Source organism: Suricata suricatta, chromosome 11 (assembly GCF_006229205.1).
Source record: "Suricata suricatta isolate VVHF042 chromosome 11, meerkat_22Aug2017_6uvM2_HiC, whole genome shotgun sequence".
Classification (NCBI taxonomy): domain Eukaryota; kingdom Metazoa; phylum Chordata; class Mammalia; order Carnivora; family Herpestidae; genus Suricata; species Suricata suricatta.
This window is the reverse complement of record NC_043710.1, coordinates 12,356,432-12,368,712: the sequence shown is the minus strand read 5'-3', so window position 1 is coordinate 12,368,712 and position 12,281 is coordinate 12,356,432. Positions and strand designations below refer to the sequence as shown.

Sequence of the window (12,281 nt, the reverse complement as noted above, 5' to 3'; positions counted from 1 at the left end):
CTGGAGCGGGAAGCCCAGGCAGAAAGCAACGCGTCCTATGCAAATGAGAGCAGTCCCAGTACTCAATTATTTATGAGTCTTGCAAATAAGGGGCCTGCCCCAGGCTCAGACCCCGGCGAAACTGACGCAAGTAGGCGGCTAGGGACAGTCAGGCAAAATGGCCACCGAGACGACCGCCTAGAGAGGCGGCCTGGGGACGAACCACTGGGGCCCGGCGGCAGGCACTGATTGCAGCACCATAGAGTCACGACGAGGCAGAAGGGAACCGTTGGCGGACTGGAGAGGCTTCCTGTGGCAAACACCTGAGAACGTACGCAACGTGGCCACTCCACGTGTATCAGTTCAGAGGTAGAGCCGCGGCAAGGATGACTGGAAGCTCTGTTTTCCTAGCGGGTCCTCCTTTATCTTCTGATTTGCCCCCTTCGAAGTTCCTCTCAACCTCAAAATCTGGTATACCCCTTGCCTCCCATGAGAACAAAAGCTTCACACACATACTGCACAGCTTTCCTGCACCCCTACCAACACACACACACTCGTCCACAGCTCTCCAGGCTCAGGTTTCCATCCCTCCCGCCCCTGCAACGAGGCCAGTCACTCCTGATTCCATTATCTAACCCGGTGGAAGACCGTTGACTCCTAGGTGATTGGGGACTGAGCCAGAAGCTGCCTCCCCTCAGCTTGGCTAATGGAGTGGAACTGTGAGAGTGACTTCCTAATCAGATCAGCTCTCATTTCTAGACTCTCAGGTGGCCCATCCCGGCAGGAGAGTGAAAACCAATGCTTGTTCAGCCGGGAACAGAACAGGATGTACCTGGAGACTTGCTTCCCGGCTGGCCAGCAGGGCCCTACCGGTCACAACAGTATGGTAAACACCACCAGAAACAATGGGGACAGTACAACAGGGCGAGAGAGAAGGCAGAAGGCCATGGCTTCCAAAGTCAGTTCCCTTTATTAAATGTTGATTTTTCACAGACCAGAAATACAAAATAAAAGTAGAAACAGACCCCAGGTAGGAGCTACGGGCCTGGCTGCACATGACCCCTGCTGCAGCAGCCTGAGCAGGAGAAGCAGCAGCTACATCCCTAAGGTTGGGAGAGCACGCCAAGTGTTTCACCCTGCACTGCCCTGCCCCCCACCCAAACTCTCCCCAAATTATGAAGAGCCATCCTCGGGAAGCGGTAGAGGGAAAATGCCTCCCATTGCCCCAGATGAAGTGCATGTTCCACCAGGAGAGCTGGTCCAGGTGGCACAGAATCCAAGGATGACATTTCATATGAGAAACTGGTACCAAAACATGGCGGGGGGGGGGGGGGGACTGCGGGTGTGAAGAGACAACCCCCAGAAGAGAGAACTTCCTTCCCCCTGCTCTACTCATCGGATCCTGATGCCGAGTCTTCTGAGCTGGGGGGCGTACTGGCCAGCTCCTCCTCTTCAGAGTCCTGAAAATCAGAGGTCTCTTAAGGAGAAAGCTGAAGCCCTGGTTGCCCTCCTGGGGAGCCACCCTTCAGTGATGAAGGACCCCCACCTCCCTACTCCCCTCACCCTGAACTGCAGCACTGGCCTTCAGAACCTCCAATCTGCATGCCTCCTTTCCACCTCATGACTCTCCCAGACCTACTGCAGCCCCCAGCCCCCAGCCAACCGCCCCTCCGGGGCCCCTCAGCCCAAACCCCTGCCTCACCTCGCTCCGCCTTCTCTTCTTTTTGCTCTTGTTCTCTCCAGAAGAGCTCTCGTCACTGGACACAAACTCTTTGCTCTTGAAGCTCTCACTCAGCTGCCTTGACGACGACTTGGATGACGAGCCCCGGGAAGGCGTTGATTTCTTTTCCATCTTCACCTTTACTTTCTTCTTCTTCTTCGACTTGTCCCTAGAGCAGCAAGAGGGAGAAGGGTCCGGGCGTTCAGGCTCACCACCAAAGCCAATCCACCCGGAACTTTAACAGGGCTCTTCTCCCTCACGGCCGCAGTGCTGTCTCGCTGTGAGTGCAAACAGCCAGGTCAGCCCCGAGAGCCCCGAGAGCCCCAAGGGAGGGCATCGTGAGCCAGTAACCAGAACAATCGCAGGCCACGGCCCGAAGCAGTACTTATCTGGCATCTCTTGCTTGGTCTCTAAAAGTTCACGTGAATAATGTTCCATCCTAATCTTGTTAACTCCCCCAAACCTTCGAATAAAACTGAGCCTCTATCTAAAGGGCCCCCGTTATCCTGTGACTTCGGGGACTCCCTAGCATACCGCCCATGCCTGGGCAAGTGCCTGCCCAGGCCCGAGAAGCACTGTCTTACTGTAGCCAGAGCGTATCTATTATCTATTATCTTCAACACCCTGATTCTCCACCTAGACCCGCAAAAACGGACGCCAGGAAAGCACTTACGGGGCCACTTTGCTCCCAACACTCACCTCTTAGAAGACTCACCCCGGCCCCCTTCGTATTCTTTCATGGCTTTTTCATACTCCCTCCTGGCATCCTCAGCCTTGCGATCCCACTCCTGTCTCTCACACAAACACACGCACACAGAGAAAAAAAAAGAGAGAGAAAGAAGAGTGAGGCCTCTTCCCTGACACAAAATCTATCCCGAAAAGTTCCACCAAAGGCCCATCCCCGCCCCCTCTACCTCTGCCACCACTCACCTCTTTCTTCTCTTTGGACATTCCCTTCCAGATCTCGCCTGCCTTCTTGGAAAGATCCGTGATACTGATGCCAGGATGGTCTGACTTGATTTTCTCTCGACTGGCATTGAGCCACAGCATGTAAGCAGACATTGGCCTCTTGGGGGCATTGGGGTCTTTGCCCTTCTTCACCTACATAAGAACCCAAATGCCTTCAGTCACCTATTTCTCATAGACGCCCCCGTGTTCTTCAAAAAGAATGACTGAGAACACCTACTTGGAGGGAAAAATGGGGGAAGGATTAAATAGGCATAAAGCTAAACTGAGGGCTCCCAATGACAGGCACCCTGTTTTCCTCCCCCCTACACCCACGGCCTAGCTCACCAGGGGCCCCTTGCCTTGGGCTGCTGGGACAGATGAAACCAGATGCCTAATTCTGATCTCCCAGAAGCTAATTATTGCAAAGGCCAGAGAGAAAACTTTCCAAGAAGACACTCCTCAAGGCCATTATTCATTGGCCACAGAAAGCAGCCCCAGGCCCACCTCACAGGCCCCACTGGCGGCAGAGAGAAGGCAAAGGGAATGGCTTCCCCAACACCCTCCCAACCCAAGCGTGCACCTCCACAGGCTTCTTGCGGCTCTTGCGGTCCTTGGCCATCTTGGCCTTTTTAAGCTGCTTCCGTTTCTTCTCGTCCCGGTCACTGTCACCCTCATTACTGGAGGAGCTGGCAGAGGCGTTGCTGTCAAACCTGCCAAGGAGACGGGGGGCTCGGACCCAAGAGTGAGGACAGCACCCCACGGCCGCAAGACAGTGGGACACGGAGTCTAAGGCCGCCTGCCCAGAAAAGGGGAGGCGGGACCACAGGACTGCCTTCACCATCTGTCTCCACCTGCCTCCTCGTTCCCACTGGGGCGGCTCTGGGTCCCCTCCCCATGCTGGGCCCTGCCTGGCATCAGTCAACCAGTGATGCACAAAGTAACAAAGGCATCAGCTGCTCTCTTTGGTCAAGGCCTAACCACGACCTCCTCGATCCCCATACTCTTGGGGACAGACACTTGGTGTCATCTTGTTCGGAACACGCCCCAAGGCCTCTTCACTACGTCCTTTGGGCTACTTGTCTTAATCTACCCTGAAGTCTTTTCTGATGAAGTGACAATTATTATAGAAAAGGAAAACAATTTTTTAAGTAATAAACTCTAGGGCTGCCTGGTGGGCTCAGTTGGGAGAGCATACGATTCTTGATCTCAGAATTGTGAGTTGAAGCCCCACAGTGGGTATAGAGATTACTTAGAAAAAAAGAAAAAACCAACTTCAGTCCAAGTCCATCCAAACCCATATAATTAAACCCTTTAAAACACACAGGGAACTCCTCAGGAGAGGGATGGTTCTCCCTCACACCTGGACGGCGCCAAACAATTCTCAGGGTGTTTCTGCAAGCGCCTGCGCGCTCATCTTCAGTCAATGTGGCAGGCAGAACTCGCAGACTCCTATATACATACGCTACGTGTACATGTATGTGCACACTATGTATCTCTCTGTGTAGGCTTTTTTTTTCCCTTGGCTGCCCAACATTCATTCCCAATTCTTCTGGGTAGAGAGAGTCCCCATCTTCTGTGGGAGGCACCTTGCCCCCCACCCAGGAGGGGCTTACGCCAACCCCAGGCTGAGGTGGGTACGTGCCTAGTTCTAGCACATCAGAGCACATCCTAGTAACTCAGAAAGGGGCACGCTGTTTGCTGCCGCCCTGCGAGAAGAGGCACTTCTGGGTGTGAAACCGACAGGACTGAGCCCAGAGCTGCCGAGTGTCAGGCGGCACTGCGTGGGGCAAACCCAGCTAAGAGTGAGAGAATCACAAGAACTAAAACAGGTTCCTCACCACTTTACAGCATCCGGATCCAGGCGCTTGAAGCCAGTTACAGCCCCGGACTCTTCAGTTACATGAACTTACAAAACTCCCCTTTATGCTGAAGTCAGGGAGTCACATTTCTGACACTGGCAATCAAGAGTCTTGATCAAGACAATATCGGGGGGGGGGGGGAACCAGTGCCATTTTACAGGTGAGAACATGATTTAACAACTCACCCCAAAACTCCCAGCTAGTGAGCGGGCAGGCACTGGCTCTTAGTCCCATCTTCTCCCCGCATTTTTAGCTTTACAACACGCCTTGCCCTTGCAAAGCCCTGGACAATCTTGAAAGCATTTCCATGTATTACCTCTTTGGGGGTCACTTTTCCACCCTGGGTCAGTAGCTAATGCTGGGACTGGGGAAATGTCCAGGTATCTTCCGGTCCCTCAAACTTATAGGCCTCCACCTTACCCCCATGAATGGAACCAAAACTCACTCCTCTGCCACGTCTTCCTCCTCTTCACCTGGGTTGAATGACTCATCTGAAGAAGAACACGGGACGCATCAGCACTGCCCCATACGGAGACCCCACCCCTTACCCAGACACCCGGCTCTGGCCCAGACAAGAGTCTGACCCCCGCCCCCCCCAACCCTGTGCCCTGGCACTGCCGAGCCCAGCCCACCCGTTTCCTCTCCGGAGTCATCACTGCTGTCGTTGGCATTCTCTTCCCGGATCTTGCCCTCCTCCTTCATCCGTTCCAAGTAGGCATCGTGCTGGTCCTCATCGGAGTCGGCATACTCGTCGTAGCTTGGGTTCATGCCCTAGCCCAGGGAGAGAGGGGAGTGAGGGCCGGCTCCCCCTGGCGCCACAAGCCCTGCACACTCGAAAGCACACCCCCATGCCTGTGAGTAGGGCCAGCTCCCAGAAGACCCTGGGGCCGGACTGTCCACACACAGCCAACATGCAGGGCCGATGCCCAAGGACGTCCTGCCAACTGGGTTAGTCCCAGCCCCTCCCGCTCCCGGCCCCACAGGGGGCCCCTGAGGGGCTGCAGAGGCTGCTCTAAGGTCATGCTGAGGAAACCTGCACCAGGAGGGGGGAAGGGTCACACGCACCTCTTTTTTCTACAAGGGTAAGAAGAAAAGAGAGAGTGAAGAAGAAGCCGGGAGAATCCGTCCCTGCCCACCCCAACAGGAGAGAGGGCCGTCCTTTCCACACGCACAGGTACCTCTTTTAATCCTCGGTTCTTGATGTTGAGTTTTTTTGCGTTGACAAAATCAAACAGCTTCCCATACTCCTCCCTGTGAGGGGAGAGGCACCCAGTTACTAGACGGAGGGGCCAACGCAGGGGTGCATTGCGTGCTGGTCTGACACCCGTAGAACAGGGCAGACTGTGGGGCCTGGGACTGGTGAGCACACTGCCCAACCTAACAGCTCACAGACCCCCGGGGGCGGCAGTAAGGGCGAGTCAGACACTAGTCTTCAGAGGAATCTGCAACCTCAAGCATGTGGGAAAGAAAAAGTGGGGAGGGGTGTGGATACCACATACACCCAGAGCAGGGGGAGAAGGTCAGGGAAAGGGATGTCGTCCTTCCTCTTTGCACTAGTCTGATTTCGTACTTCACAGGGTTGTCATGAAGAGCCTCCATGAAGATGTTTGTGAGACGCTCAACCCACAGTGAGCACTCAATAAACATTAGCTGCACAGAGCTTATTCCAGGAAAGGGAGAGATAGCATTTCCATCGTGGGGGGAGTGGAGCAAAACGGCTAGTACTGGACACATAATACGGGAAACCATTTAAGTACAGAAAGCAAGCGCTGGACAGGCTTTCCAAGGCGTAGCGCTCGAAGGAGGACCAAATCCCAGGGACGCCGAAGAAAACTTCTGCTCAAGGCTTGAAAAGTTGGGGACGAGTCACAGGCCCAGAGAGGGTCCCTGGCCGTGCCAGGCTGCCCAGCAGAGGCTGGGTCAGGACCGGGATGCTCAGAAGTGACTGGCAGACGCTCTCACCTCTCGATGCTGCTGAAGGTGTACTGGGTGCCCTGCTTGGTCTCAATTTCAAAGTCAAAGGAGCGAGTGGTGGTGGTGCCTCGGGCAAAGTTGACGAAGGAGATCTCGTCGAAGCGGATGTGCACGGGGGGCTTGTGGACATATATGAAGCCCCGCTCCAGGGGGTACAGCAACCCCGAGCTCGCCTTGTAGGAGCAGGTGATGCACTGGGCCCCTGAGTGCCTGGCGGAGGATACGGGGAGCCCGGTCAGTGCCTACCTCAGCAGCCAGTGGCACGGAGCCAGAGGCACCTCTCTGAGCAGCAACACAAGTGTCCTCAGGCCCTCGGGTGAGGAGACCTCACTAAGCTGACTCCCATCATGGTCAGACCCGACTGGACCTCTAAGAGAGATTACGGTCCCCACACAGTCCCCCTCACCCCCATGTCCCCAGCGGGCCAGAGCGAGACTGGCACTCTCACCCCTGGAAGTTGCCGGGGACTGTGATCTTGCGGTTGACCAGTGCTTTCATGACCCGGCTGACCATCTCGTACAAGGATCCCGACATGTTCTTAGTGAGCCGCCCCTCAAAGCGTTTCTCCACCTCTTCCCTGCAAACAGAGAAAAGCAAGGTCATAAGCACCACCACCTTCTAACGGCCTGGACGGCGGCAGGACATGAGTCCAGGGACACACTCACTCATTCATGTTGAGAGTCAAGGAGATGTCCTCATCCTTGGAGAAGAGGAGGATCAGGAAGTGGTAACGGGTTTGGCCCTGCTTGATGGGGGGATCTAGGCTGATCTGGTAAGGAAAGGGTGACCAGGTTTAGAACCAATCAGCATCCCACAGAAACTGCAGACAAACCCGACACCGGCAAGAGCCATCTACTAAAGCCCCAGCAGAGCTCAGTGCCCCCCGCTCCCCGGGGCCACTGCTCTCACCACAAAGAACATCTGGCGCTGGTCCTTGTGGGGCAGCAGGAAGAGGCGCAGCACCGTGGTGTAGGGGATCTTGTAGTCGAAGGTCTTGCCATGCAGGTGCAGAAAGGTGGGGTAGATCCGAATGTCGTAACGGCCTCGGGGCGTCAGACACTGCAGCTCCCGGAAGATGCAGATGGCGTCTCCGGTGGCCTGGATCACATCCGCCTTAGACAGCACGTTCTGGGCAAAGGCCTGCATGAGTACACGTTGGTGGTCAGGCCGGCCTGGTCCTGCTCAGCGCCAGCTGCTCCCAAGGCGACCGGGGGGTGGGGGGGGGCCTCACCTCAACAGGGTCCACGCCATCCTCCTGGGTGGGCGGCACGTAGAAGCGCACCTCCATGAGAGAGACCTCCGCGTCATCGTTCTGGTGGAATTCCAGGGTCACCTCATTCTTGCCTGTGGTACACTGGGACACGTTGCTGAGGGGGATCTCGAAGACCGGCTGGTCACCGATGTCAAAGGAAAGCAACTGCCCTGAGGGGAAAGGGCTTATCAACCATGAGCGCCTCCCCTCAAGTTTGCAGAAACAACCTTTCCACCAGACTGCTAGTCTCCGGAGGTCACGACACTGGGCTGTTCAGTTCACACTGTAGCCCCAAGACAAGGTACAGTGCCTCATGCACCGTCGGTCCTTGATAAATACGTGATGAATTATAGGGGCGCATGGGTGGCGCGGTCGGTTAAGTGTCCAGCTCTTAAATTTGGCTCGGATCATGAGCTCATGGTTCATCAGTTTGAGCCCTGAGTCAGGCTCTGTGCTGGCATCACGGAGCCTGCTTGGGATTCTTTCTCTCTCTCTCTCTCTGCCTCTGTCTCTGCCCCTCCCCTGCTCACATGCTCTCTGTCTCTCTCTCAAAATAAACAAGCATTAAAAAGATTTTTTTTTCTTAATATATAATTACAAACCAATAGGAAGTCAGAAATAGTAGCAGAAAAAAGAACAAAACGAGGCGAAGGCTGAAATGCTTCATCTGACCTTCTCCTCCAAACCTTAGTCTTCCCGGGACTCACCACCAAACTTCACTGTTCCCCAGTTCCAGCCCTTCACACAGAGGTCCTTCTCCATTAGCTCAAGGCGATAGTGAGTTTTGAAGAAATCCGAGAGTTTCTCAAACTCCTGCGGGTAGAGGGGAGACAGCAATCCCTGTAAACCCCAGTGGCCTTAACAAACTTAAACGTTCTGGGACCATCTGTGAGAAACCGCCTCAGTGTCCCTTCGAGTGGAAACCCAGGCCATTAAAGTTGCTGTTTCGGAGGACTGGATCTCAGACTAGGGGAGGAGGAAAGTATGCGAATGACGTTTCTGGGTATAGGCCTCACAGTGCCCTCTGACTCTGCAGAAGTATTGCTTTAACGAAAGAGAAAGAAAAAATGGAGTGCAGTCTTTGACTCAAGCGGTTCAAAACAGAAAAACAAAACCCAAACTAAAGCACTAAGACTCTGACTCTGGATAAAGGCAATGAGTAGAAACCACCAAAAATGTACAGCAGAGAAAAGCTTCTGGAGTCAAAGCACAAGACACCCAAAGCAACACTGCTTAATGGCCTCGGTGGCCCTGCTCTCAGGAGCCAGAACTAGCAATTCCGTGGTGATCGAGGGAGCCCCGACTCTCTAGAAGATTAAAAGCAAACAAGATGGCGCAGTAAGATGGGGTTTATGGCCACCGGACATCTCACCGATTCTCGGAAGCCGTCATACTTGTAGACATGGCCGTTCTTGGTAAGCAGTTTAAGTCCATGGCCCAACGCGACTCGGCGCCAGATGCCTTCCGTCAACTCCCCAGCCTGGATGTTGTCCACTTTGCCCGTCTTACTGTTCTTGAAGATGATACCCTGGCGGCTCAACCTCAGCCGACCATCGTTCTGTTGGAAGAACAGGCCCAAACGGAAGGGTAAACTACACAGGCGCACCTGGCAGACAGCCCCACCCAAACCTGCACTGGGCTGGCCAGATACATATACGGGACCAAGAGCTGCAGGGGCGAGCGTTAGAGAGAAGAGACAAGTAACCGGGAAATCTGGATGCTAACACCCCAAACCCTGGTATCCAAAACCCTTGCGGGTCCTCAGTTTCAGCGATGGGGACTGAGCAGCACAAACAATCCCCTTCAAGCTCAGATCCTATGACTCCCATACAGAAGGTTTTTGAATCACAATGGCTCCAGCTACAATTTTTCAGCTTGACAATGAGGTGAAAATGATACACTTTCAACAGAAACCGGCATTTGAATTAATTTGTATCTTTTCCAAAGCAAGCAACATGCCGTACATGTCTCTGGTGATGCCGGGCAGTGGCAGTGACCATGGCTCCCCAAGATCACCAGCGTCCAATAACCAACATACGTACAACCAACCGTTCTCGGCCCATTGTTTCGCTCTCACAATGGCATTTAATAAATCACATGGGGTATTCAAACTTTATTATAAAGTAGGCTCTGCATTTGATGGTTCTGCCCAACTGTATGCCAAACCTTCTGAAATCCTGTGTAAGGTAGATTAGACCAACCTAGGGTGTTCATGAGGTTACATGTATCATATGTTATTTTTGACTTAAAGGGTAGTTGCAATTTTACAGCGGGTTTGGGGGGACACAAGGCTACGGAAGTCTACGAATATCTATATACGTTGTTTCTGTTGGCGAAACATCAACTACACTCTATACTCGGACTTCTTTCCCAAAGTAGCAACATCAGCAAAGCAAGCTCTTGTTAATGGACAAAAAGTGTACTGTCCTTCCCTCTGTCGGCCTGTATTAAAACCCAAGCTCTTCTTACCATGGAGCCTTTCACCTCCTGATAGATGTCGTTGAACTCCAGTGTTTCCGCCATACTGATGGGCCCCCGATGGCCTCCACTGGGAGCTGGGCCCCAACTCCTGGCTGAGTGTGAAGATACTCAAGAGGCTGGGAATCTGAATTCAAGACCGAAATGGAGAAACATCAGAGACAACACCTCGCTGGACCTATGGATGGAGCCAGGTGGCAAGCCGTGGCTGAGCCTGGGATGTCTCAGGGCCTCCTCCGCCTGGAAACCTACAGGCTGGCCCCGCAGACTTCTCAACAAGTCAGGCCCAGCAGGAGTTGGAGAACCGGGCCTGGAGGAGCGCTCACACCCGGACCACAACCAGCTCCGGGCGCTCTACCGGGCGCCATGGCAACGAGCAGCAGAACCCAGAGCCTGCCCCTCGCCCGCGCCTGGACCCAGCTCCGAGCACAAGGTTTCCCTCCCAGCTCTCCCACCGCGTCGCGGCCCGGGACCCACGGCTCCCCCTTCCCCTAAAATGGATCCGCCCGCTGCCCGTGGATTCGAACGCGGAACGGTCCATCTTGAGCGTCCCGCGGGGGAGCGGGGCCCGCGCCCTCCGGGGACACTGGGCCGGAGACCACCCACCTTCTCAAGATGCAGCCTTGCTACGGCCCAGGTGCGGGCGGTGGGCGCGCTGGGGGCCGCGGGTGGGGGGGGGCGGGGACAAGGGGCACTTGGGGCAGGGGGGAGACGCTGGGGAAGCTTTTCCCGCGTGCGCGGCCCCGCGTCCCGCCACCGGAAGCCGTGCACGGACCATAGAGAGAACGAGCTGGCTAGAGAGACGGGAGCCCGGCCCGCCTACGCGGGGATGGGATAGAGCGTCCACCGCTCTGGAGGACCTGAGAGAAGCGGCGCCGCCAGCAAGTAGTGCCGCGTGGAACCTGACAAGAAGATGGGAGCGCTCAGGGCTCTTTCTTTAAAAATTACACATTTCCAGTGGAGGACTAGGTCCTGGAGGGAAATTGCGTAGTTTTATCTTGTTAGACTCCCCACCGATAGCGTATGCCTGTCCGCCCCTCTGTCCTGCACAGGAGCGGTTTCCGTGGAGTAGAAAGGAGTCTCTGGATACAAGAAAAATATTTCGAGTTGCGGAGAGAAGTGACCTGCCCGGCTCCTGGGTGTCGGTGTCACGGTGATTGTACCGCTCTTCCCCTGACGCCTGGGACTGGATCCTCTGAAATGAGTTCACTGTCTCCACCCAAAAATTTCACACCCAAAACCGCAGCATATGGGCGCCTGGAAGGGGCTGGCACACGGCAGGATCAAGTTCAAGTCATCTCAGATTCACCTGAGAGCAGGCGCTGATTCAAAACCGCAGGAGTGTGGGATTTCAGACGCCTTCCCCGACCCCCACCCCCACCCCCAACCCCAACCAATGTAGTCCTCCTGCGCATCTGGTAAAATCAGAGGAGGCCTGGCCTCCTGGAAGACATGTTTGAGTTTGATCCCTGCGACTACCCTTTGCAGATGGGAAAACAGGCCCAAAGAGGATCTGCCCAGGGTCCCAATCTCCTTACCCCCCCCCCCAGTTCCCTTCTGCCATAATCACGATGACTCTATATCCAAAATAATTGATAGTATGTATCCTGCATGAAGAGTTAGGACAGAGTATTTAAAATTCAAGACTTCACTGACAATCTGACTTAGTTATGCCAGCTCACTAGCTCAATCCTGGGGTAAGAGACAGCAGGAAGGAACGCACTGTTGCTCCCTGAATTCATGACTTTAACCTCTGAGTAGTGGCTATTCCAGCCCTATCTAGCAACATACATTCAGTAAATATATATTGAGCTCCAACGCAGTTCTAGGACTTGAGACTAGCAAACAAGATAGAAACAGCCCCAGCCTTCCAGGAGCATAATATCAAACAAAAGACTCAGATAAGTAAACTCACAGTTAAACAAAACAAATCAAAACCCTCCAAAGTGGTAATACCATGCTGCAGGTACTGTGTGGGCCACTGCCAGCTTGAGTTAGGAATGTGAACTATGTAACTCTTTACTCACTCCTCCCAGAAGATCAAGAGAAACATTCAAGAGCCCTTTCCCCC

The 12,281-nt window shown here is 54.3% G+C and overlaps 1 protein-coding gene across 2 annotated transcripts; it reads right to left on the bottom strand.

Annotated features, from left to right (window-relative positions):
- Positions 1-930: 930 nt before the first annotated feature.
- Positions 931-10,885, bottom strand: SSRP1 (structure specific recognition protein 1). 2 transcript variants are annotated; one of them, XM_029957695.1, is made up of 17 exons: positions 10,817-10,885; positions 10,202-10,337; positions 9,105-9,290; positions 8,440-8,545; positions 7,712-7,902; positions 7,390-7,620; positions 7,146-7,249; positions 6,929-7,057; positions 6,469-6,690; positions 5,685-5,757; positions 5,139-5,277; positions 4,952-4,997; positions 3,228-3,357; positions 2,630-2,800; positions 2,399-2,487; positions 1,682-1,868; positions 931-1,439 (listed from the first exon to the last, which is right to left on the bottom strand). In XM_029957695.1, the coding sequence occupies exons 2-17, from the start codon at positions 10,253-10,255 to the stop codon at positions 1,368-1,370; spliced, it is 2,130 nt and encodes a 709-aa protein (XP_029813555.1). In that variant the 5' UTR covers positions 10,256-10,337; positions 10,817-10,885; the 3' UTR covers positions 931-1,367. The 2 variants fall into 2 exon arrangements, with proteins under 2 accessions (XP_029813555.1, XP_029813556.1); XM_029957696.1 differs by lacking the exon at positions 10,817-10,885 and having other exon boundaries at positions 10,202-10,645.
- Positions 10,886-12,281: the final 1,396 nt, after the last annotated feature.

Bases quoted from the DNA above. Each gene is read 5' to 3' on its own strand.
- SSRP1 (XM_029957695.1), bottom strand. From the start codon at position 10,255: ATGGCGGAAACACTGGAGTTCAACGACATCTATCAGGAGGTGAAAGGC. The intron at 7,058-7,145 runs GTGAGTGTGTCC...CTCTGTTTGCAG, and splicing joins TTGACTCTCAACATGAATGA to GGAAGAGGTGGAGAAACGCT. The intron at 1,869-2,398 runs GTGAGTGTTGGG...TTGCTGCTCTAG, and splicing joins CGGGGTGAGTCTTCTAAGAG to GGACAAGTCGAAGAAGAAGA.